General features: G+C 40.7%; 1 protein-coding gene across 3 annotated transcripts in view; it reads left to right on the forward strand.

The window, feature by feature from the left end:
• Window positions 1-23,048, forward strand: part of MYH11 (myosin heavy chain 11) — a 100,774-nt gene that overhangs the window by 60,773 nt on the left and 16,953 nt on the right. For all 3 annotated transcript variants that reach the window (XM_073362342.1, XM_073362340.1, XM_073362341.1), the window contains 23 exons: window positions 408-500; window positions 2,388-2,451; window positions 5,106-5,204; window positions 6,011-6,154; window positions 8,498-8,593; window positions 9,782-9,900; window positions 10,073-10,225; window positions 10,853-11,026; window positions 11,228-11,401; window positions 11,980-12,094; window positions 13,073-13,266; window positions 14,455-14,576; window positions 14,701-14,770; window positions 14,937-15,097; window positions 16,011-16,119; window positions 16,772-16,903; window positions 17,685-17,891; window positions 18,512-18,649; window positions 19,636-19,759; window positions 20,512-20,683; window positions 21,620-21,832; window positions 22,210-22,354; window positions 22,449-22,655. In XM_073362342.1, coding sequence (XP_073218443.1) covers window positions 408-500; window positions 2,388-2,451; window positions 5,106-5,204; window positions 6,011-6,154; window positions 8,498-8,593; window positions 9,782-9,900; window positions 10,073-10,225; window positions 10,853-11,026; window positions 11,228-11,401; window positions 11,980-12,094; window positions 13,073-13,266; window positions 14,455-14,576; window positions 14,701-14,770; window positions 14,937-15,097; window positions 16,011-16,119; window positions 16,772-16,903; window positions 17,685-17,891; window positions 18,512-18,649; window positions 19,636-19,759; window positions 20,512-20,683; window positions 21,620-21,832; window positions 22,210-22,354; window positions 22,449-22,655 — 3,225 coding nt within the window. The remainder of the gene's footprint in view (window positions 1-407; window positions 501-2,387; window positions 2,452-5,105; window positions 5,205-6,010; window positions 6,155-8,497; window positions 8,594-9,781; window positions 9,901-10,072; window positions 10,226-10,852; window positions 11,027-11,227; window positions 11,402-11,979; window positions 12,095-13,072; window positions 13,267-14,454; window positions 14,577-14,700; window positions 14,771-14,936; window positions 15,098-16,010; window positions 16,120-16,771; window positions 16,904-17,684; window positions 17,892-18,511; window positions 18,650-19,635; window positions 19,760-20,511; window positions 20,684-21,619; window positions 21,833-22,209; window positions 22,355-22,448; window positions 22,656-23,048) is intronic.

The following is a 23,048-nucleotide window of genomic DNA, read 5'->3' on the forward strand; positions in this document are numbered from 1 at the left end:
TCTAATTACATCATTTTCTATCATGAGATCTAAGTACACTAACTTGGAAAAAGTCAGCAGGTTCTAAGTATTTCTGGTAATAAAGTAAAAATATCCATATTTGACACAGAACGACCCTTTTCATTAAGGCAAATCAGTAAAGAGGCTAAAAAGATAAGCAGACTTTGATCCTCAACAAGCAACAATGCTGGAAAAGGGTCTTATTTATTTTGTGTACAGAACAGCAATAGACTGCAGTGCACCATTATAATAAACACAAAGATTACTAGAGGAAAAAATAAATTTACAAGGAGTGCAAAAATACACTTAGGCTTAAATCAATTTGAGTTTCTCAGGTATGTGCATTTTCTGTTTTCATTTAAATAACTGATTAATTCAAGGTTAACTTGCATCTGCCTGAATTTTAGGGTGAGCTGGAAAAGCAGCTTCTTCAGGCAAATCCGATTCTTGAAGCTTTTGGCAATGCCAAAACTGTGAAGAACGACAACTCCTCCAGATTTGTAAGTAGTAGAAATGCTCTCTGAGTGCCCCATAATGACAGTGTGCAGATGGCTAAAAACCCTCAAACATTGGGGGAGATGTGTTTTTTTTTTTTGTTTTGTTTTTAAGAGATTCTCCATAATTACTCCCCTTAAAGAAGTGATTTAGGATTTCTCCCTGAATCATTATTTTGGCATGTTAGAAAAAGAACAAAACACACTAAAAGTTGGCTGTGTCATAGTCTACTCAGCGTTTAGCAGTACACGCACCTGGCCTCTGCCAGAGCTATTTGGCTTAATATTCACTTTCAGAACATTTTGCCAACAAGGTCAGTTTTCTTCTGGCATGACTTATTTAGCAGGAGTGTTAACATGTGAATTAATGACTGTAAGGAAGAGAAGGGAAAATCATGAAGTTTCAACTTGACATGATACAGGCTGGGATTGGGGTTTTTTTAAACAAACATTATCTAAGTCTGCTCTTGATGAAGTAGTAACTTCTGTGGGAGCAGCATTAACCCAACCTTTCCTCCTTGTGTGCGTGTGTGATGGTCAAGATGGCAGCCATCACACTAGGGATTGAACTCAGCACTTGCAGAACTAAAAGCACAAACTTGAGTTAGAGAGCCAAGACTGCGACTAGAGACTATAAGTGGTTTGGGCACAGAGGGAGATACATAACATCACTCATAAGCAGGGTACACTATTCAAGGTTTTTTTTTTATTGCAATACACTACTAAGATAAGATACTAAAGTGGCTTTCACAATAAATACCTGTGACAATACTACACTGTAAAAAATGAGGGTGAAAATCCCAGGAAAATCAGACTACTCTTCTCAAATGTGCACAAGCCTTAAAATAGACTTTATTTTATTCTCAAAAACTGCCCACTTCCTTTCAGTAACCTTCCCATTTGGCCAGTTTTCATTGAATAATTTAGTCTCGAATGGAGCCAGGATCTCTGATCTTCACTGGCTTGGATTGTCCCATTTATTTCTTAAAAGAGTCTTAAAATAGATGATGCTTCTGTGTAAAGATAGCGCTATGATCTTGTGTATTCTTTCATGGATAATAGATATTAGAAGAAAACAAATTTGTTCTGATTTTTAATTAAGGAGTTGGGGATGCAAGATCTCAGAATATTAATTTACATGTTAAAAACAAACATTTGCAACCAAAAATCACTAATTTTAGTAGGAGGTAGAAATGCTACAACAGTGGAAGGCTTATAAAATAACTAGACTCAAGCCCAGAGCATTTTACCATTAACTTAGCTATAACTTTAAAGTAAATAAAAGTAGTAAGAATTTTAATGGTCACTAATATTCAGCTTGTTTGGGTATAATCCTCTGTTAGCCCTTTAGCATGGCTCATGCTCCTGACCTAGCTTGTGAGGTACCAGGTTCAGTTCCCAGTGACAGCCAAGATAGTAGTGGTTATATCTGTACCCTGCTCAGCATGTGGAGGGTCCTCTTTTGTTGAAGAATTAGCTACTGCCATGGTATTTCCCTGCCTGCCCCCCAACCCGAAGATATCTTTCTATGGCTCCAGGGATCGGTGTTGAGGAGAAAGAAGAGATTCACACCATCTCTCCACTGACCTTTCAGAAATCAAGGTGGAACTATAAATTCCATGGCCACTTGCAGGATCCCTGGGGTTTGTGAACTGGCCCCCAGCCTGCCAGACCTGGGTCCTTCCTTTTCATACTACCCAGATGAAACAGAGGCAAATCTCTGCAAGGAGAACCTCAGAGGCTTGCTTCCCTTCAGGCTCTTTCCAGGAGGTTTTGCTACAGGAGGCAGCAATTGGGCCTGTTGTTACAGAGCAGACAATGTTGTAACATGCCTCTTAAAATATGCTATAAAACACAGAAAGAGCCCAAGCTATGTCCTCTTCTCGTTGACAGGGTAAGTTCATCCGCATTAATTTTGATGTCACCGGCTACATCGTTGGAGCAAACATAGAAACTTGTATCCTTTTCAGTGAGCTCCATGGGAAACTAACTAGGGGGAGCAAAAGTAACATAAACAGACTTCCTTGCATGCCTAAGAAAGGCAAATATCACTAAGACTGATATAAACAAAGGGCAGGGAGGGAATTAGCTCCATTTATGCTGATACCAATTTTGCAGTTTGTCTCACTCTCACGTTTACATTTTCTGTTCAGACTAATCAGTTTGTTTTCTCAGCTATCTGGACAGAGCACACTATTCCCCACGCAGCATCTCAGAAAATACTGACAGAACATCCCACCCAATCAGAGTATACTTTACTATCAGAAAAAAGAAAAGGAGTACTTGTGGCACCTTAGAGACTAACCAATTTATTCAGTTGATAGATTTCCACTCCATACGGTTAAATGCAGTGCCTTGCATAATGACAGGTTTCAGAGTAACAGCCGTGTTAGTCTGTATTCGCAAAAAGAAAAGGAGTACTTGTGGCACCTTAGAGACTAACCAATTTATAAAATTTTTATAAAATAAATTGGTTAGTCTCTAAGGTGCCACAAGTACTCCTTTTCTTTTTGCGAATACAGACTAACACGGCTGTTACTCTGAAACCTTTACTATCAGAGTCAGTCAAATAAACCATGTGTTATGGTAATGTCTTGTGGTTAAGACCCAACTTGGGAGATAGGGGTTCAGTTTCAGCTCTGTATCTGTGTGACTAGGGCAGGTCACTTAACTCCTGTGGCTTAGTTTTCCCCATCTGTAAAAGAGGGCTAATACTTCCTCGCCTCTCTATGGGGCTGTGCAGATAAATTCATTGTGTATGAGATGCTTCGGTACTAAGGCATTGAAGCCCATATAAGATTAGATTAAACTCGATAAATTTATGGAGGAGATGGTATGATGGGATAACATGATTTTGGCAATTAATTGATCTTTAAATATTCATGGTAAGTAGGCCCAATGGCCTGTGATGAGGATGTTAGATGGGGTGGGATCTGAGTTACGACAGAGAATTCTTTCCTGGGCATCTGGTGGTGAATCTTGCCCACATGCTTAGGGTTCAGCTGATTGCCATATTTGGGGTCGGGAAGGAATTTTCCTTCAGGGCAGATTGGAAGAGGCCCTGGGGTTTTTTTTGCCTTCCTCTGTAGCATGGGGCACAGGTCACTTGCTGGAGGATTCTCTGGACCTTGAAGTCTTTAAACCATGATTTGAGGACTTCAATAGCTCAGACATAGGTGAGGTTTATCGCAGGACTGGGTGGGCGAGATTCTGTGGCCTGCATTGTGCAGGAGGTCAGACTAGATGATCATAATGGTCCCTTCTGACCTTAATATCTATAAATCTATGAAGTACTAGAATAGATGGACTCAAAGAAAACACTAGTGATAATATGCTGTTGGAGACTGTCTTTTGTACAGTGTCTACTACAACAAGGTCCTAATCCATGACTGGGGTGCCTAGGTGCTATCTCAATACCAATACATAAGACATTTACTTTTTCTTCAGCAAAGTTACAATAGGAAAGATGCAGGAATCAGGATTAAACCGACAAGAGGTGCTCTCCAGCAGGAATGCGTTGAAATCTACAATTCCCCACCCCTTGTTAAACTTCTCCTGCCAAACTGATGGGAGGATTTCCATTCCTCTGGAATCACCTTTTCTGTATCTGTACTGCTAACCCAGCCTTGCCAGACATGACTTATCCTTGGAGCTCATAAAATATTTGTTCCGTGCCAATATTTCTGGCACTGGAGTGCACCACCTATGTCCAAATGCTGGACATTTGCAAACAGGTTTTCTGGTGCAGATTCTGCAGAGTCCCGTACCTGGTCTTCACATCCTTTCCCCCCCTGCTCCATTTCAAATGGCAGACTGAGGGTATGTCTACACTGCGGTTAAAAACCTGTGGCTGACCTGTGTCAGCTGACTTGGGGGCTTAGGATAAGGGACTTTCATTGCAGTGAAGATGTTCATAAGCCGAAAGCTTTAAAGTTTGCCCCAGCCTGAACTAAAGGTCTGATCCTGTTCCTTCAGGAGACCCTGGTGTAGAACCAAGGACTTAAAAGAACCATTACGGCACTATTCTTCACAATTCATCATTGGCAGATGCTGTGCCATATGTACGTGTTGCCTACTCTAATTTTAGCAGATTAGATATTCATTAAAATAGTTAATTATTTTTTACTTTTATATCTCCTACACCAACCTTGAAAGCAGTACTTCTGGAAAGGTGCGAAGACACTGGTTGATGTTGAAAGATTTATGCTAGGATCTGATTCCCGGACTGGTTATTCATGAGGAAGAAGGACATCACATCATGACATGACAGATATCATGTAAACTATTCAGATTAGGCCTGGTTCTGTAAACAGCTAGGCCTACATGAAACGGATGCTACCATGTTTAGTGCCATTGATCAGATATAAAATGGGACTACTCATGGTACTAAGTACTCAACTGAACATTCATATCACTTCTTCTGAGTATTTCAATTGACATAATCAATAAGCACCGTATATGGTAGCAAGTGATTGCAGAATCAGACCGTTGGATGTTAGACATGCTAACATCCAACATGTGCCACTGATTGTACAAAGGCAATTGGCAGTGTTAGGATGCACGGAGTGAAATATGCCAGTAAGATTTTTTTTTAACCTACATAACGCCCAGATTTGCTTGAAAAGTCTCGTGCTATTCGCCAGGCTAGAGATGAGCGGACCTTTCATATCTTTTACTATATGATCGCTGGCTCTGGGGAACAAATGAAAAGTAAGTTCAGCTTAAGACAGGTGACTATCTGAGCAGCAGTTGTGAAGGGCTGAGTTCCGTAATTGACCTTAATGTCTGAAACTGTAATTTCATTCAATCCTTGCTATAAGTAATGAGTTACTTGGCTATTCTAAACAATTCTACTTAAGAGTTGTAGAAATGTCCCAACTTATGTGCATCTGTTACTGGTGGTTTGTAGTTCATAGGTCACCCCAGCGCAAATAGGGAAGGGTCCACTAATAGATCAGGTGCAAGTCCCCAGGTCTAAAAAGGCCTACTTCTAAAACAAGTAGAAATGTGGGATTTTTTAGAACATTAAATTTGAAAAAGCTTTATGGAAACAATGGATCAGATCCCAGATGGTCAGGAAGCTCACAGCACTGCTCAGGGATATAGTACACGCCTGTTTTTTAGCATCATTCCAGCAATCAGGAATTGCCAGGACAAATGCCCTCTTTCCTATAGCCATTCCAACTTCACTGGCAGCTGTGAGAATACATTTTTAAAAGCTACCAGTGAGTGGAGACACCCAAACTCACTCGTAAGTTTTGAAAAATTAGGTCCTGGTAACTCTACACCACCCAAAATTCCATACACCAGGGAAGTCCCCAGTTGTCAAACCACTGATTGATTTTTTTGAGGGGGGTCTGATTTGCATCAAGGGAATGGACTTAACGGTCCAAAGATTTGAGAACTTAAAATGACTTTATACTCTGAACAATCAATGGGATTCAGATTTCTCATATGCGGGGGGGGGGGGGTGTTTATCTTTTCTCTTAGTAGATTTTTTTCTTCACCTTTTATAGAGGATTTATTGCTGGAAAGTTTCAACAACTATACCTTTTTATCTAATGGCAATGTGCCTATTCCTGGTCAGCAAGATGATGAGATGTTCCAGGAGACCTTGGAAGCCATGACAATTATGGGTTTTAATGAAGAGGAGCAGCATGGTAAGAACTGATAGCAAGCTTTAGGTCAAGTAAAGCAAGTACTTTTACAAGCATCAGCTTATAGCTCTAAGAAATATTGCTGTAATCCCTGTGCACACTTTTACAGCAATGGAGTCTTCTCAAGATGTGCCACTATGTGAGCTGCATGTAAATGAACATCTAGTTTCATATTAGGAAGTTAATATTATTCAAGGCTCAAGTCCAGGCCTCTCTGGAGATGCATGGTCTTGTCACTGGACTAGGAACCAGAAATCCCAGAGTTCTAAACCTACCTTTGACTCCCTCTGCAAGTCATTCAGCCTCTATCTCAGATTCACCATCTTTTGAATGGGGTAATACCTCTCTCCCTCCAAAGTGCACTTGTGCTCCAAGAACTAATGGCACTATGTTCCCTTCTACTGCATGCTGAGGAGGTGAATAAAACCAGACAAATTCCATGGAAATGGATCCAGGGTTTTCCCCATAGAGAAAATCTTCCCAGACATACAGTTGCCTCTTTTCCATCTGCAAGAATAACATGGGAACTCAATGCTGTATGATCAAGGGAGATATAATCAGATGGATAAGGGATGATGTTGGAGGACAGCTGTACTACATGGCATGCTCTCCTCTCCATTGTGGACCACATAGCATGCAAAGCAGAATTAGTTAGTGGTACTGGAACAGCATTAATTCCCCATAAAATCTCTGAAACCCATTGTAGGAGATGATATAACAAGCGCTGGTCAGCAGCTAACAGCATGGTGATTAAATTGCTCATACTGCCAATGCTTGAGGAAAACCCCTAAAAAACTAGGAGACAGCTCCTGTGTGTGTCAGTCTGGCTGGTGATCTATGGGGTTTGGGATCAGAGAGACCACTAGAACCCTGGCAAACAGTCATTATCAGCCTCACCTCAGCTCTCTAAACTTTTCATACAAAAAGAAAGGGGAAGGATGATGCAGCAGGATGTCTGGGGTGAATGTTGGATTTGCTATGCAAGGAGGCCTAATTGATTTAATGTTTGAAAAGACTGACAAAAATAGAAATTGCTATGTAAGTGCTATGTTGTTTTAGGGTGGAGGTTTTCAGAAACACTTAGCATTGGCCTAATTCTGTCCCCACAGAAATAATGGTCAAACTGAACATCTTGAAAGTCCCACCCAGAATGTGATTAAACTGGCAGGAGTTCCATGACTGAAAATGGAATAAGTTATAAGAGGAGAAGAGTTACTATGTACATTAGAATGAAAAAATAAACTATTAGATTATATACAAAATATAATGCATAGAACAAACACAGAGATGTAGTGCATATGTATCTTAAATGTGGATCAGCTGAAATTTCTACATTTGTAATTTGTCACACAGACAGCAAAAAAAAAAAAGGTTTTTTCCCATCAATGTCAGAAGTGACAAATCCCATGAGAGCTGCTTGGAGAGGGAACATCACATGCATTCCGAACCCATTTGAATGCCAAACCATCAATACAGTTGTCAACATCCAGTAGTATTTTAAAAATTGGGTCTTGAAAGGTAAAACATAGCACAGACTTTTAAGCATCCTATCTGACAGAACTTCACAAATGCTCACTATTAAAGACCATTTAACGCTACTTTTTAGGCACTTTCCAACAATGATGACCAAAAAAAAAAGTTGCAAAATATTATTACTTAAATTTGAAGTAATTGGGCCTGCCTTGAGCAGTTAATACTAGTATTACCTGCAGGTTCAGGGCAGAGGGAAATGAACAACCACCTAAACTATCATGAAAATGTACACAATGCAGACATAGAAGAACCATCTTAATAGTAGATTTGTGGTTTTAATTGTCATGACACTGTATGTATGCTTCTCCCCCCCGGGGTAGTGTTAGTCTTCATACCTGAAGTGACACCTGGTGGTCAGGACAATGGAGATCTCATTACTGACCACTTCTATCAAAACTGAGCCTGTGGGGTGCTGTGAACTCCATCAACTCCCACTGATTTCATTAGGAATGGAGGGTGCTAAACTCAGCATAGGACCTCTCAGGATTGGATTTAAAAGTGTCTATTTTAATAAAGGTGGCAGGTCTCATCTCCCATCAAGGCATGCAGGAGGAGATGATGCCTGTACCTTTCACTGGCATCAATGACTTCCCCGGTAAGCAATTGCTTTAGTTGCTCCTGGCGCTTTGCAGTCACCAAGGCAGGGAGATGGCCCTGATAATCACGAACGGAAGGGGAGGTGAACCCACAAGAGACACTCTATAAAGATATGGTCTACACTATAAAATAGCTCTTGTAGGGAACATATTTGATTATATATGTATTATTTCTATTGATAGAATTCCTGACATTTTACTCTAATTTATTTTACAGATATGCTGAAGGTTGTTTCATGTGTCCTACAGCTGGGTAATATTATCTTCAAGAAGGAGAGAAATACTGATCAAGCTTCTATGCCAGATGACACTGGTATAATTTTATCTCCTCAAAATTTAAATTGAAAACCATGAATAGCATAATAAAATGACTGTGTCAAAGGTGGACTCACTGCTTGTGCACAGCCTCGTAGTGTGGCATAATGTAGCATAGCAGGCTCTCCTCATCCAGTACCCTCTGCTGACAGCTGGTTCAGACCTTCAAGGCTCTGCCTCTTCTCACCACTCAGCCCACCAGCCAGGTCGCATTCAGTCCAACCCTTTCCAGGGTAACAGAATCCCACAAAACAATTGGCTAGTGACCTTACATCAGGTGTCTGACTCCCAACTCTGAGCCCTGTCATCTTCACTCCCCTTGTCTCAAGGCTCTCCATAGCCCTTGCCTCAAGGATGTGTGTGAGAGGGAGGTTCACACCACCTTTCCCCAATCACTGATAGGGGTGCCTAGGTCCTCCCTCTACAGCTCAGTACTACTGTAGTGAGTAGACAAGTTCTGCTCCTTTAGACCCCTTGCTGCCTCCCTAGACTGTTTTCTACGTTGGTCCATCTGTAGGCCCCTTTTGCCCTCTCTAGGTTCTACAACGTTCCTTCCAGCTCTTGTAATGAGCAACACCTCCCAGAGCTTCCTCCCCAGAAGTCCAATTCCTACTCTTTTTCGGGGATCATCATAGCAGCTTCTACCACTCTCCTATCTTTCAAGTGTTCCTCCTGACCTTCTTTCTAGTCTAGGCTTCTTCTCTTTATACTAACCACCCAGCTTCTCCCTTGCTGGGTCTTGACTTTAATTGGGCCTGACCCACCCTCCAGGTGCAACCAGGGGTGCTAATTGCTCTCTGACTCCTATTAATCCTTTCACTGCCAGTGTGGAAACACACCCCAAGACAGACTGTTAAGTAAATGTAATTTGTACCAGTCTTCTCATTTTCATTGTTGATTTTCACTGATGCTGCAACTATTGAAAAAGAGATTCTACACTTTAAATTAACAAAATTAACATGCATTGTATCTGGTGATCTTGAGTTCCTAGGTGGCTGAACAATACATATGCTGCTGGTGTTGTGAATGACACTTGTGGAGTCTCTTTTGCGTATGCATGAGGAAGATATTTTCATGGAATGGAGGGATAATGTGTTCATCACTACTCATACTGCTAGCATGAACATTTATTGATCTACCATGAGAAAATCCAGCGTGAAATAGAGTTTTATTCTCTTTATTGTAGCTGCACAGAAAGTGTGTCACCTGAGTGGTATTAATGTGACTGATTTCACAAGGGCAATTCTAACACCACGGATCAAAGTTGGACGAGACGTTGTTCAGAAAGCTCAGACGAAAGAGCAGGTATCAATTTGTGATCTCCTTAACTCCACTAACCTTCTTCTTTAAAAATCGGTGTGGGGGAGAAATGGCAACTCTATCCCTTGCACCCCATGTACTGTTCTATATGGAAGATAAAGTTTGATTTTGATTTGTTCTTTCATTTCATTTCTTCTTCCCTGCCCTGCTTTAATAGGCAGACTTTGCGGTAGAGGCTTTAGCCAAAGCAACATATGAACGTCTGTTCCGTTGGATTCTTAGTCGTGTGAACAAAGCTCTGGATAAAACAAAAAGACAAGGAGCTTCTTTCTTGGGGATCCTTGATATCGCTGGATTTGAGATTTTTGAGGTATGTGCTATTTTGGCACAAGATGATCTGAACATTTTAACTTCCCACTCGTGTATTTCACTCTTTCGTTTTAGTTAGTCTCATTATCTGTCTTTTTTTAAAAGTCTTAAACCCTGATCCTGCACTGTGAACCAGGTGGGCAGACCCTCTGCAACTGTGCAGCACCACTGGGCTCTGTATGGATGCAGGGATCAACCTGCTCCATCCTCAGTGGAGCACTGGGACCTTAAGCAGCGCTCTAGACCTGTGTGGGGTGGGAATACACTGAATATTGTTCTGTGAAGTTTGTAAAGAGTCCACCTGGGTACTCAGAAATTTAAGGAATGCAGTAAGTGGATTATAAACTCGTACTACTTCAGTGATAAAGCGGCACCTACATAAAACTACTGAGAATTACATTGAGTTGAAAAAACAAACTTAACTATAACTGGTTAACCTAATGTCTAAAAGTTTAATGTAAATTTTCATGTAAAGCCAAGGTAAGGGTAGTAAAATCTACTCCCTTATAATGTAACGATTATTGCTAATGAAAGTACTAGATGATACAAAATGTTATCTTACTATTCAAATTTCTCTTGTACATTTATTTTTAAATGTAATCATTCAGTTCTTTCATCCCATTTTCAGGTCAATTCTTTTGAACAATTGTGTATCAATTACACAAACGAGAAACTTCAGCAGCTCTTCAACCACACAATGTTCATACTGGAGCAGGAGGAGTATCAGCGTGAGGGCATTGAATGGAATTTCATTGACTTTGGCCTTGATCTGCAACCTTGCATTGAGCTGATTGAAAGACCAGTAAGATTACATGTCTTTCTGGGGGACAACATTCTGTAGGTAGGATAAGGGATGTTTATATCTCAGTCCAACAGGGAGTTTGGGTAACCTTAGACTTTTTGGCTCAATTGTTTCAGAGTATGATTATAAATAACCTAGAGGAAACTGAAGGTGGTTTTCTTTCATTGCATGTGACTGATGTGTCTACTGCTCATGTTGCAGAACAACCCGCCTGGCGTCCTGGCTCTCCTGGATGAAGAGTGCTGGTTCCCCAAAGCTACAGATACATCCTTCGTAGAGAAACTATGTCAAGAACAAGGCAGTCATGCCAAGTTCCAGAAGCCTAAACAACTCAAGGACAAAACTGAGTTCTCCATAATCCACTATGCAGGAAGGGTACTGGACAGGACTAAGCTCTCTCACTATATAAAACTTGTACCTCTTTGATGTCCAAACAGTGAAATATACAGCCAAAATGTGATAGATTGCCAAGAAATAGAATCAAAGTACTGAGAGTGACTTAGTTTGCTGAAAAAGTGCTTTCATTCTGTAACATATAGAAAGCGCTCAGAACTGGTCTAATTCTGCTCCCATTGAAGTCCATCCCTGGTGAAATCCACTGATTTCAATCTGAGCAGAGTTAGCCCAAAGCTGAGTGTTTCTCAAAATGCCACTACTTTGGATTCGCCAAATAAATTCACAAAGATAGTAGGGGTCCACTGATGTGGATATGGCAGGAGGATTGGGGCCCTGAAATATGAGTGCATTAACCTTGAAGAGCTGGGCATGTACCAACCTTAATCCATGTGAGCAAATCCTATCTACACAGGGCATTTCACATTATTATTAATTATTATTATTATTATTATTATTTGGAGAGTTGTAGTGCCCAAAGTTCCCAGTCAGGTTCAGGGCCCTCGCTAGCAAAATTCCTGACTGACAACAGATTTTTACATGAGTGATATTTTCTAAAGGTTAACTACAGTGCAAGTGCCTGGCTAACGAAGAACATGGATCCACTAAATGACAATGTGACTTCTCTGCTGAATCAGTCTTCAGACAAATTTGTGGCAGATCTTTGGAAAGATGGTATGAATCTGAACTCTAAGCTTGTAACGTTGTATAAAGAGCTGACAATGATCCTTTAGGAACTATTCTGATGGCTTTCTGTCCCTTATCAGTGTTAGGTACCGAGGGCATTAAACTCCTTTTCCCTAAACTTATTAAATCTTCAAACTATACTCCTCAGAGACAGTGTGTAAGCTCCATCAAATCAATTACTTACTTAAAAATGCCATCCAAAAAGATCATGAAAATGAAGGTTCAGCATGTAGCTGTTATTGAACTTGTAACATTGAGCAGCTTATATTATTGTTACTTCTGAAGAGTGATCATGTACAATCCATATCTCACTCCCACCTCTCAAATGAGTGTCCCATGGGCATTGCTAAGAAGACGTAATTTCACTGGCCCCTGCGAGTATGATCTTCTGTTACATAGCACTTTTAATCTAAAAGAATCACAAGGAGCTGTACAAACATATGTGTAATATAAACAGTAGAACCCTAATTTTTCCAAAGGACTTGGAGGATACCCCAAACATTCAGATAATCAGGGGAAATGACCCAGAAGAGAGTGTGGTCCAGTGTGTGCAACACTGGGGTGGGAATCAGGAGGTGTGGTGGGGAGTTTTCCCAGTTCTAACTTGCTAGGTAATTCTATATAGGGGTGTTGTGAGGAGACATTAATGTTTTTGTAGACTAAATGTAAATGTAGCCCATACATAAGGGCTAAGTGTTCTATATTAATAGCCATGCGTTCAACAGCAATGTATTCAGTCATCAGTCCCTGAGAAGTTGTATTTTCAGCATTGACACAGAAGTAGTAGACCTTACCAGATATTTAATCTTCTCTATATCTATGACTATTGCCACTAAACTTTTATATAGTACCACAATATACGGTTAGATTATACTAGCTTTTAATATGTGCAATCATGCCAGAAGCAATGAACTTTGAAGATGGTCTGTCCGAGAGGTTCCATTCACACTTGTTTTTATGTTTCAGTGGACCGCATAGTGGGGCTGGACCAGATGGCAAAGATGACTGAAAGTTCACTCCCTAGTGCTTCAAAAACCAAGAAGGGCATGTTCCGTACTGTTGGGCAACTCTATAAGGAGCAACTGACCAAGCTGATGACCACCCTAAGGAATACAAATCCAAACTTTGTCCGTTGTATCATTCCAAATCATGAAAAAAGGGTACGTTTCAAATGCTCAGGTTTCAAAACCTTGGCACAGAGCCCATTATTCTTGTCATGTTCTAGTAACTCTAACAGTATACTGTAGACTCCACTAATTCCCAGACTTTTTACTAAGGAAATCCTATCCCAGCCTCATGCGGAGGGGAGGCTCCAGGAGTGGGGATGGGTTGGAGAGGAAGCTACCCCATACTCGCCCCACAATGGCAGCTCCTGTCCATGGTGTTGGAAATGGCAGTGAGTGGTGTTACCTGGCACATGGGATCACAGCAGCACTCAGGTTTGGCCCAGCTGCCCCTAATGTCATGACAGAGGGAAAGCCAGACCTCATTTGTGTGAGTGGCATTGCAACCTGGTGCACAGGGTCACAGAACCACTCAGATTTGGCCTGGCCACCTCTCCATCATGACAGGGGGGCAGCCAGGCCAAATTTGAGTGAGTGGCACTGTAAACTGGTGCACTGGATTTCAACACAGGTCACAACACCGAGACAAGGGAGTCAGGCCCAGGCCCAGGCTCCCGGGACAGGAGCCACCACTGTGGGGTGAGTGTGGGGCAGTGTTGGTCTCCCAACCTGCCCCCTTGAGGCCTCTACAGCAGGCCCACAATCCATGTACAGCTTCCCATGACCCACTGCTAGATCATGACCTACTGCCTGGAAAACACTGTTGTAGATGACAGTAATATAGAAGTATAGAAAGAAATGTAGGGCTGGAAGGGACCTTAAGAGGTCATCAAGCCCAGTCCCCTATGCTGAGGCAGGACCAAGTAAACCTAGACCATCCCTGACAGGTGTTTGTCCAACCTGTTCTTAAAACCTCCCATAATAGGGATTCTGCAACCTCCCTTGGAAGTCTATTCCAGAGCTTAAATACTCTTGTAGTTAGAAAGTTTTACCTAAATCTCCTTTGCTACAGATATAGCCGATTACTTCTAGTCCTACCTTCAGGGACGCAGAGAACAACCGATCCCCATCCTCTTTAGAACAGCCCTTAGCATGTCTGAAAACTGGTATCAGGTCTCCCCTCAATCTTCTTTTCTCAAGACTAAACATGCCCAATTTTTTTAACCTTTCCTCATAGGTCATATCTTCCATTATAATGCTATGCCAGTAATACACTTTCCAAACGTCTATCTTCCTTCCTCATTTATTTTATATGCTAAAACTGAAAATATCTTTATTCCAAAGGCTGGCAAACTTGATGCCCATTTGGTGCTGGAGCAGTTACGATGCAATGGTGTCTTGGAAGGGATTCGTATCTGTCGGCAAGGATTCCCTAACAGAATTGTCTTCCAGGAATTCCGCCAGCGGTAGGACACTGCTATAGTACCATATGATTTGGAGTGTTGTAATACACATTCATCTGTGCTGAAACTAAGATCACGGCTGTGCTAAATAATCAGTTTTCCTTTTCTATGCCATTTCTGTTTACAGATATGAAATTCTTGCCGCAAATGCTATTCCTAAAGGATTTATGGATGGGAAACAGGCTTGTATATTGATGGTGAGCAGAGTGTTTTCAACCAAAATTAATGAAGTCAGGAACATACATTTTACATGGAAATGGTTAATTTTTCTGCTAACAGTGTAAAAACCATTCCAATGAAAAGTACATAAGACTGTACTGTAATGACAGTGTCAACAAAATATCTTTGTTTCCCTCCCAATAGATCAAAGCATTAGAACTTGATCCCAACTTGTACAGGATTGGACAAAGTAAAATCTTCTTCAGAACTGGTGTTCTGGCTCATCTGGAAGAGGAAAGAGACTTGAAAATCACAGATATCATTATTGCTTTCCAAGCTCAGAGTCGAGGCTACCTGGCAAGAAAGTAAGACTGCACTGTCAGAAACACAATAAGTCTATGACAATGTATATTATGGTGTGTAGTTATCTGCATTGCAAATTGAGGCTTTTTTTTAAAATGAGGTTTATGGTTATTGTGACATTTTGGGTGCCACTGTAATGCAAAGGTATCAGATGCAGTACATTACATAAGACGGCATACTCCTTCCCCCGAAGATCAATTACATAGAATAGATGTACTTCAACTACTTAGACTGTAAACTGTAAGTACTATCTTTTTTGTTCTGTCTTTGTATCACCCTTGACACAACAGCGTTCTGGTCCATGACTAGGAATGCTAGATTCTACCACAATACAAATAATAAAGCTGATGCCATTTGCAAAGTGTTAAACCCCATTGATACAGAGCTTGAACCTGAAGCACTGGGCACTTGAGTCACCTGACCATACGTCCAATTAATTTGAACCCAACTAAGCACTCTAAGAAGTAAAAGTCCATTTTTTAAATATTAACAGTAAAGGTTCTTCCCTTGGGCCCTGCCATCAAAGCCCTCAGACTTCTGAGCAAACAGTTTTAAATATGATATGATTAAAGAGTGAGGACCTGAATAAAAAGCCTAGATCTGACTGCCTGCATACCCAGGATTCTGGAGACGTCCATACTCAGATCTGGATTTTGTGGTTTGATCCCATCTCTACAATTAAGCCATTGTAAAAAACAGCAGAATAAAATATTGAAAAGACAGACAAAATTACCACCTTTCCTACGGGTACCACAAATAATGAGACACTTTTAAAGTGAGAGCTTGCACCAGACATCCCAAACTTTCACACAGATTCGTTCACCAGTGTTGCTTTTTTTGAAATGTGTTGTGCAGACAACTTGTGCTCACTATTTTCAAATTATTTGAAGGAAGTTGCTTTGTATTTAATTACAGGGCCTTTGCCAAGAGACAGCAGCAGTTAACAGCAATGAAGGTCATTCAGAGAAACTGTTCTGCTTACCTGAAGCTAAGGAACTGGCAATGGTGGAGACTGTTCACTAAAGTAAGTGATTGTCATTCAGTGAATTTCTCTTCAGCCTTCCAAATGAGAGAGATTGTCTAGGATTCCAAGTCATGTTAGGAGGAAGGACTTTTACTGATTTATAGGGCCTGCTCCAAAGTCCATTGTAATCAGTAAAAGAGTCACATTGATTTCAGAGGGTTTAAGATTAGGCTCATTGTCAGAAAAGTTTTGAGCATATTTCTGGAATGTTATTAAAAGTATGGGTCATTCGGTCTTTATTCAGATGATCAAAATAAGCCCCTGAAAAGGATCCACACAAGAAGAATTAGCATGTTTAGATCTTTAATTTCATATCAGAAGTTGAAATGAGTTAGTGAAGAGGTGCCCTGCATCACAACTCCCCAACAAATCTTGTTCTAATTGTCCCGCTTCATAAGTCTCACCGGAGAGTCAAAGGACTGACATGACCCAAAGAATCAAATAGCCTTTTTAACAGAGAAGTGGCCTTCCATGAGCGTTGCTGAAGCTCAATGGTGTGAGGAAGCTTGCAGTGCAATTGACTGTGTTGTATTTGTCCACTACCTTCATAATAGAAAAGTTCGTCTGTAGGGCTGTCAGTCTGGCATCCTTGATAAATATTGCATTCACTAAAATAAATGCTGAAAAGGAACATTCACACTTGTTTTTTCAGGTGAAACCACTGTTACAAGTCACCCGCCAAGAGGAAGAAATGCAGGCCAAAGATGAGGAGCTACAGAGAACAAAGGAAAGGCAACAAAAAGCAGAGAGTGAATTGAAGGAACTGGAGCTGAAACATAATCAGGTGACATACAGTTGTGGACCACTACTGGAAACTTTATCAATTATTTTATTTTTAGAAGCTTATTAAATGTTACAAAATACATCAAAAGGGTCTGTTCTCCTTATGCTTCTGATCCTCTTAATGTCAATGGACCTGAACCAAAGCACTCTGCAGTCCACTGCCAGACTTCAAGAGCCTGGACCCCTAGATCTCCTGTCAGTGTAATAATCTCTATTTACTGGCAATCTAGGAGAACCATGGAATCATAGAAATGTAGGGTTGGAGGGGAGCTTACAAGATCATCTAGTCCAGCCTCCTGCACTGAGACAGGACCAAGTAAACCTAGACCATCCCTGATAAGCATTTTTCTAAACTGTTCTTAAAAAGCTCCAATGATGAGGATTTCACAATTTACCTTGGAAACCTATTCCAGAGTTTAACTACCCTTATAATTAGAACGCTTTTCCTAATATCTAATCTAAATATCTCTTGCTGCAAATTAAACTGATTACTTCTTGTCCTATCTTTGGTGGACATGGAGAACAATAAATAGGTCATCGTCCTCTTTATAACAGCCCGTAACATGTTTGACTTAACACGTCGCCACTTGTCTTCTTTTCTCAAGAGTGAACAAACAAACTTTTTTTAACCTTTCATCATAGGTCAGGTTTTCTAAACTTTTTATTACTCTGGTTGTTCTCCTCTGGACAGTCTCTCCCATTTGTCCATATATTTCTTAAAGAAAGCAGCACTGGGTAACTTGTGAGCTAAGTTTGAAATGCATATCCATTTATCTGCATAGCTATGTGAAGAAAAGAATCTCCTTCAGGAACAGCTTCAGGCCGAGACCGAGCTATATGCTGAAGCTGAAGAGATGAGAGTCCGCCTAGCTGCTAAAAAGCAAGAGCTGGAGGAGATCCTGCATGAAATGGAGGCCAGGATTGAAGAGGAGGAGGACCGCAGTCATCAATTGCAAACAGAGAAGAAAAAGTTGCAACAACAAATGCTGGTACTGTAACCTATGTACAGGTCATGCACTTGCACCTCGCTGAAAAAAATCGGCAACTACTGATCCTGTGAAAGTGGCTGCTATATAGTGCTTTATGGAATATGTATCCGCTGCACGAGTGGTTCTCACACATTTGTACTGGTGACCCCCTTCACACAGCAAGCCTCTTAGTGCAGCCCCCCCTTATAAATTAAAAAACCTTTTTTACATTTAACACTATTGTAAATGCTGAAGGCGGAGAGGGGTTTTGGGGGGAGGCCGACAGCTTGTGACCCCCCATGTAATAACTTCACGGCCCCCTGAGGGGTCACAACCCCCAGTTGGAGAACCCCTGTGCTACACAGTAGTAGGAATGCTTTTCTGCTGTTTTCCCCTCCATGTAATTCTTTATAGTATACAGGCACATTCTTCCCCTATCCCTATTTAAAATATTTAAAAGAGTATCTTTTCTAAATAGCTAGATTACTAAATCTTTCCTTCCTCCTTATGGTTCACCCATTTCTTAAAACTAGAAAAGTTTTTAATATATCCATATCTGTTTGGGCAGGCCTGAAATAGGCCCTGTAGTACATTCATTTCTAGAGTTCATGTTTTTGGGGGCTTTTTTCCCCAACAAAAAGGACCTTGAGGACCAGCTGGAAGAAGAAGAAGCTGCAAGGCAAAAACTACAACTTGAGAAAGTAACAGCAGAGGCCAAGATAAAGAAAATGGAAGACGAAATTCTCGTAATGGATGATCAGAACAACAAGCTGACCAAGGTCAGTGTCATGGGCCCAGTTTTCTACTTAGTGCAAAATCAATGTAAGATGAAAAGATCTCCTCTTCAGCTACAATGGTAACAATAACTTAACACTTCATAGTCACGTAGCTAGCAGGCCGTAAGCCCTTCGTGTCTGGAATGGGCTGGTGACAACGTTGCCATGTTTATCCTAGACCATTTTAAATCTTATTAAAAATCTAAATGTTGTTGGCTTTTTGAGTCCTCTAATGGCAAAAAATATTTCCAAGCAAAAAACCCCATAGCAGTTAAGCAAGATCAGTGGAAACATTCCCCTTTAGCTCCTAGAAAGAACAGACAGCTCCCCCTATGCACAAAACTTACTAATTCCTTTTAACTTGTAAAATTGTACATAATCATCTAACTGTTGTTTAACTATATTACTGCTATGTCTTGATGCTACCTCCATTAACGTCTATACCACTTACTTTCTAAAATAACTGAATACTAAGAGATAAGACAGTTGAGCAATAAACTTTGCTAAAGGATATCTGCGTGTTCCTCCCAATCTGGGATAATTGGTATAACTTCTTATGCATCAAGCTAAGTATATAGGGTCACCTCATGCAGAGGGCCAACACTTCATGCACCACTTACCTCCTATTTTGAGGGCTTTAATTATGCATAGGCCTTGTGCTGGTCCTCTGGACGGGAGGTATTTCACCCATAAACCCTAAGGCCATGATTCAGAAATGCACTTGAAGTACACATGTGTTAAAATACTTTCCTAAATCGGCACCCAAGTGCTTACTAGCATAGAGTGGTTATAAAGAATCTAATCGTCTAGTTCATCTCATAAAAAGCATCCACCACTTTCCATTGCCTCTATAATCAAAGTGCTACATGACACTGTCAGGAAATGTGGCATTTAAAAAGACCTGATTTATTTTTTAGTGTGTACATTGGCATTTCATAAGTATGAATAATATATGTTCTATCTGTAAATGGAAACTTCTTTTTCTTAAGGAAAGAAAACTCCTTGAAGAGAGAATAAGTGATTTAACAACAAATCTTGCAGAAGAAGAAGAAAAAGCCAAAAACCTTACAAAGCTGAAAAACAAACATGAATCAATGATTTCAGAACTGGAAGGTATTGTAAACCAAATGTGGTTTTATATCAATTGCTTATTTGACTTGTATTTTTAAAAGACTCCTTTAAAAAATAGAGATAATACATTTACCATCTAGGTTTTCTGAAATTCCGGAACAAGAAATTCTGTAGTAATTACCAAGTAAAAATTATTTTTAATGACCGTCCTGGTGAGCTCTTTCCAAGTAGGCCCAAATGTAATTTTAATTGTTTTGTTAGTTTGTTTTTCACTTTTAATTTCAAATGGTATTTGCCAGATTCAATATTCTGGGGCCAGTTAGAACTACGTATTACAATATTTATGAGAAACCCAGGCTTTCATTTATTACAAATCATTTTTTTTAAATCCAAGTCAGACAAAGGTAAAAGAAATGAACAATTTCATTTGTGTTTCTTGGAGAATGAACCCAATCTACAAAAGCTATGGGATGGGAACAATGCATAAGCAAAACAGAGGTCCCTATTTTGTTACGAAGTCAGCACAAAGAAAATATGGCAAAAAGTAGTGCTTCAGAATACTGGGGAGCAATGAGCTCATAATTTATGGATGGACAGAAAGTAAAGTTTGTGTGCTAGTTGCAAGTCACTAGCCCTTCACCACAAAAGAAAATTGACTTGTAATTCCGTGTATAAGCAAGTGGAGAAATACAGTGACCTCACTGGTTTTCCATGTATACGTTCCTATGTTCAGGATCACTTTGAGAATTCCTTGGGCTGACTCACTACCCTGACAAGAATCCTTATTTTTCCAGTGCGACTGAAGAAAGAAGAGAAGAGCAGACAAGAACTGGAGAAAACAAAGAGGAAGCTAGAGGGAGAAGCTAGTGATCTGCATGAGCAGATTGCAGACCTACAAGCGCAGATTGCCGAACTAAAGATGCAGCTGGCCAAAAAGGAGGAAGAGCTGCAGGCCGCTCTTGCTAGGTATCCAGCTCCTACAGACAGAAGGGCCTTAGCTGAAAGTGCAGATCTGGACCTGCACACACCAATCCCCGCTCACACTTTGGGAAAGTTCAGCTCTGAATCTGATCTCTGCACTTTGAAGTGCAGGCTATAGACAAAATACACGGCAAATTACTACAGGTCTGCCCCGACCATGAATCATTCAAATAAATGGGGGAGGGAGGGGAGGGTTTCCGATAGACTTAAATAGAAGCAGGATCCTCAGGCCATGAGAAATCAGGGCTTGAAATGTCACTGGCCACCAAGCCCCCACTGAGCAGTAAGATCCTTCCACACCTCAATATCCTCTGGGATACTGTCTCTCCAGACAGGTGCAACAATCATTTTCCCAAGCCTCCCCTCCCCTTCTTTCCATATTTCTTTCCTGCATTGGGGGCCCAGTTTCTTACATGTCAAACAGTTGAGAAAGTCTTACTCTGCAGATACCAGTGATCCTCCCAATTGTCTATGTCATCCAAGAGATGAGGACACCGCATCTACTTCTGTCATTCTCTCTCCATGCTGGTTAGGACTGTCTGCACAATGAGTTAAAAGCTGAACCTAGCACATACATTCAAACATATATTTAGGATGGGATTTTCAAAAACTCTTGGAGTTGGCCTAATTCTGTTCATACCGAGGTCAATAGTAAAAGCTCCTATGGCTTTCTAAAAGACTAAGAGTTAGGTCACTCAGAAAACCTTACCCTTAAATACACAGTTTAAGCTATACTAACATAAGATGTTGTGTTATCTTATCTATTATCTGGTGTAGATTAATTACATTTCCTAGTAAAATTAAAATTAAAAAACAATGGATTCATTTAGGTTATTTGGATTGAAATCATACCACCAGCTCCCAACAGCTCAACACACTTGAAATTTTTTTTATATTTACATCATACTTTTTTTTGTCCAGGCTTGAAGATGAAATTGCTCAGAAGAATAATGCCCTCAAAAAAATCCGTGAGCTGGAAGGTCACATCTCTGATCTCCAGGAAGACTTGGATTCTGAGAGAGCAGCAAGAAACAAAGCAGAAAAACAAAAGAGAGACCTGGGTGAAGAGCTGGAGGCCCTGAAAACAGAACTTGAAGATACATTGGATAGCACAGCTACACAGCAAGAACTCAGGTATAAAGACCTAGCATATGGTAGAAAAACAAATGTAGCCAAAAATCACTGTAAAAAGACATAAAATCAGAAAGCACTATTTCAGTAAAATATTGCATAACACATATCTAGTGATATGTAAAGATCTGCACATCTGGAGGGAACAACATGCACAAACCCCAGTGCGAGGAACTCTTGGATTCTTATTCAGGCTCTGACAGTGTTGCCCTACGTAGGATTGGACAAGTCACTTAATTAACTAATAATTCTAAAGTGCTACTATAAACGTGCTGCTGCTGCCGCCATTATTTATTATCACTCAGCTGTACAATAACACAGTATCCTGTGTGATTAGATTGTCTCCCAGCTGTTCCATTCGTGTGTGTATTGCTTTCCAGAGCAAAGAGGGAACAGGAAGTCACAGTGCTGAAGAGAGCTCTGGACGAGGAAACTCGGACTCATGAAGCCCAGGTCCAGGAGATGAGGCAAAAGCATAGTCAGGCTGTGGAAGAGCTAACAGAACAGCTGGAGCAATTTAAACGGGTAAACTGAAACCACGACCCTGAAAATGGGTTTATCTATTAGACATTGTGGATTTCTTTTACACAGCGTATTTTTCTTTGCCCTATGCATTCAGGCCAAAGTAAACTTGGACAAGACCAAGCAGACACTAGAGAAAGAAAATGCTGACCTGAGTACTGAAATCAGGTCACTAAATCAGGCCAAACAAGAGGTGGAGTACAAAAAAAAGAAGCTGGAAGTGCAACTTCAGGAGCTACAATCCAAATACACCGATGGCGAGCGCGTCCGGGTGGAACTCAATGAAAAAGTCCATAAGTTGCAGGTAAGAAATACCTTCTTCAGTGACCTGAGAGGCTCAGTGGGACAACTGGATATGGAGTGACTGACTTATTCTGGGTCCCACACAATGGTGGTGCTGGTACAAACCATTACTCATTTCTAACTAAATGCCCATTCCCAACAACTGTTAACTCACAAATGCAGCAAAAAAAGGCTTCTTAGCAGGTTATGTGGTAAAAATAGAATACGGTTTTATTTTGTATTTGCATTTGAAAACCAACTTTTCCAAATCAATTTCTTCATAACAAGTTGCATTCCATTGGGTATAGACCTCTCCACTCAACTAGGGAGCGTGACAGAGGGAGTGGGGCACAAAAGCAAGGCACCCTTTGCATGGAGCTGTTCTACAGCAGTGCTGGACAAATGGAGGTTCAAT

This window comes from Lepidochelys kempii, chromosome 10 (assembly GCF_965140265.1).
Source record: "Lepidochelys kempii isolate rLepKem1 chromosome 10, rLepKem1.hap2, whole genome shotgun sequence".
NCBI lineage: Eukaryota > Metazoa > Chordata > Testudines > Cheloniidae > Lepidochelys > Lepidochelys kempii.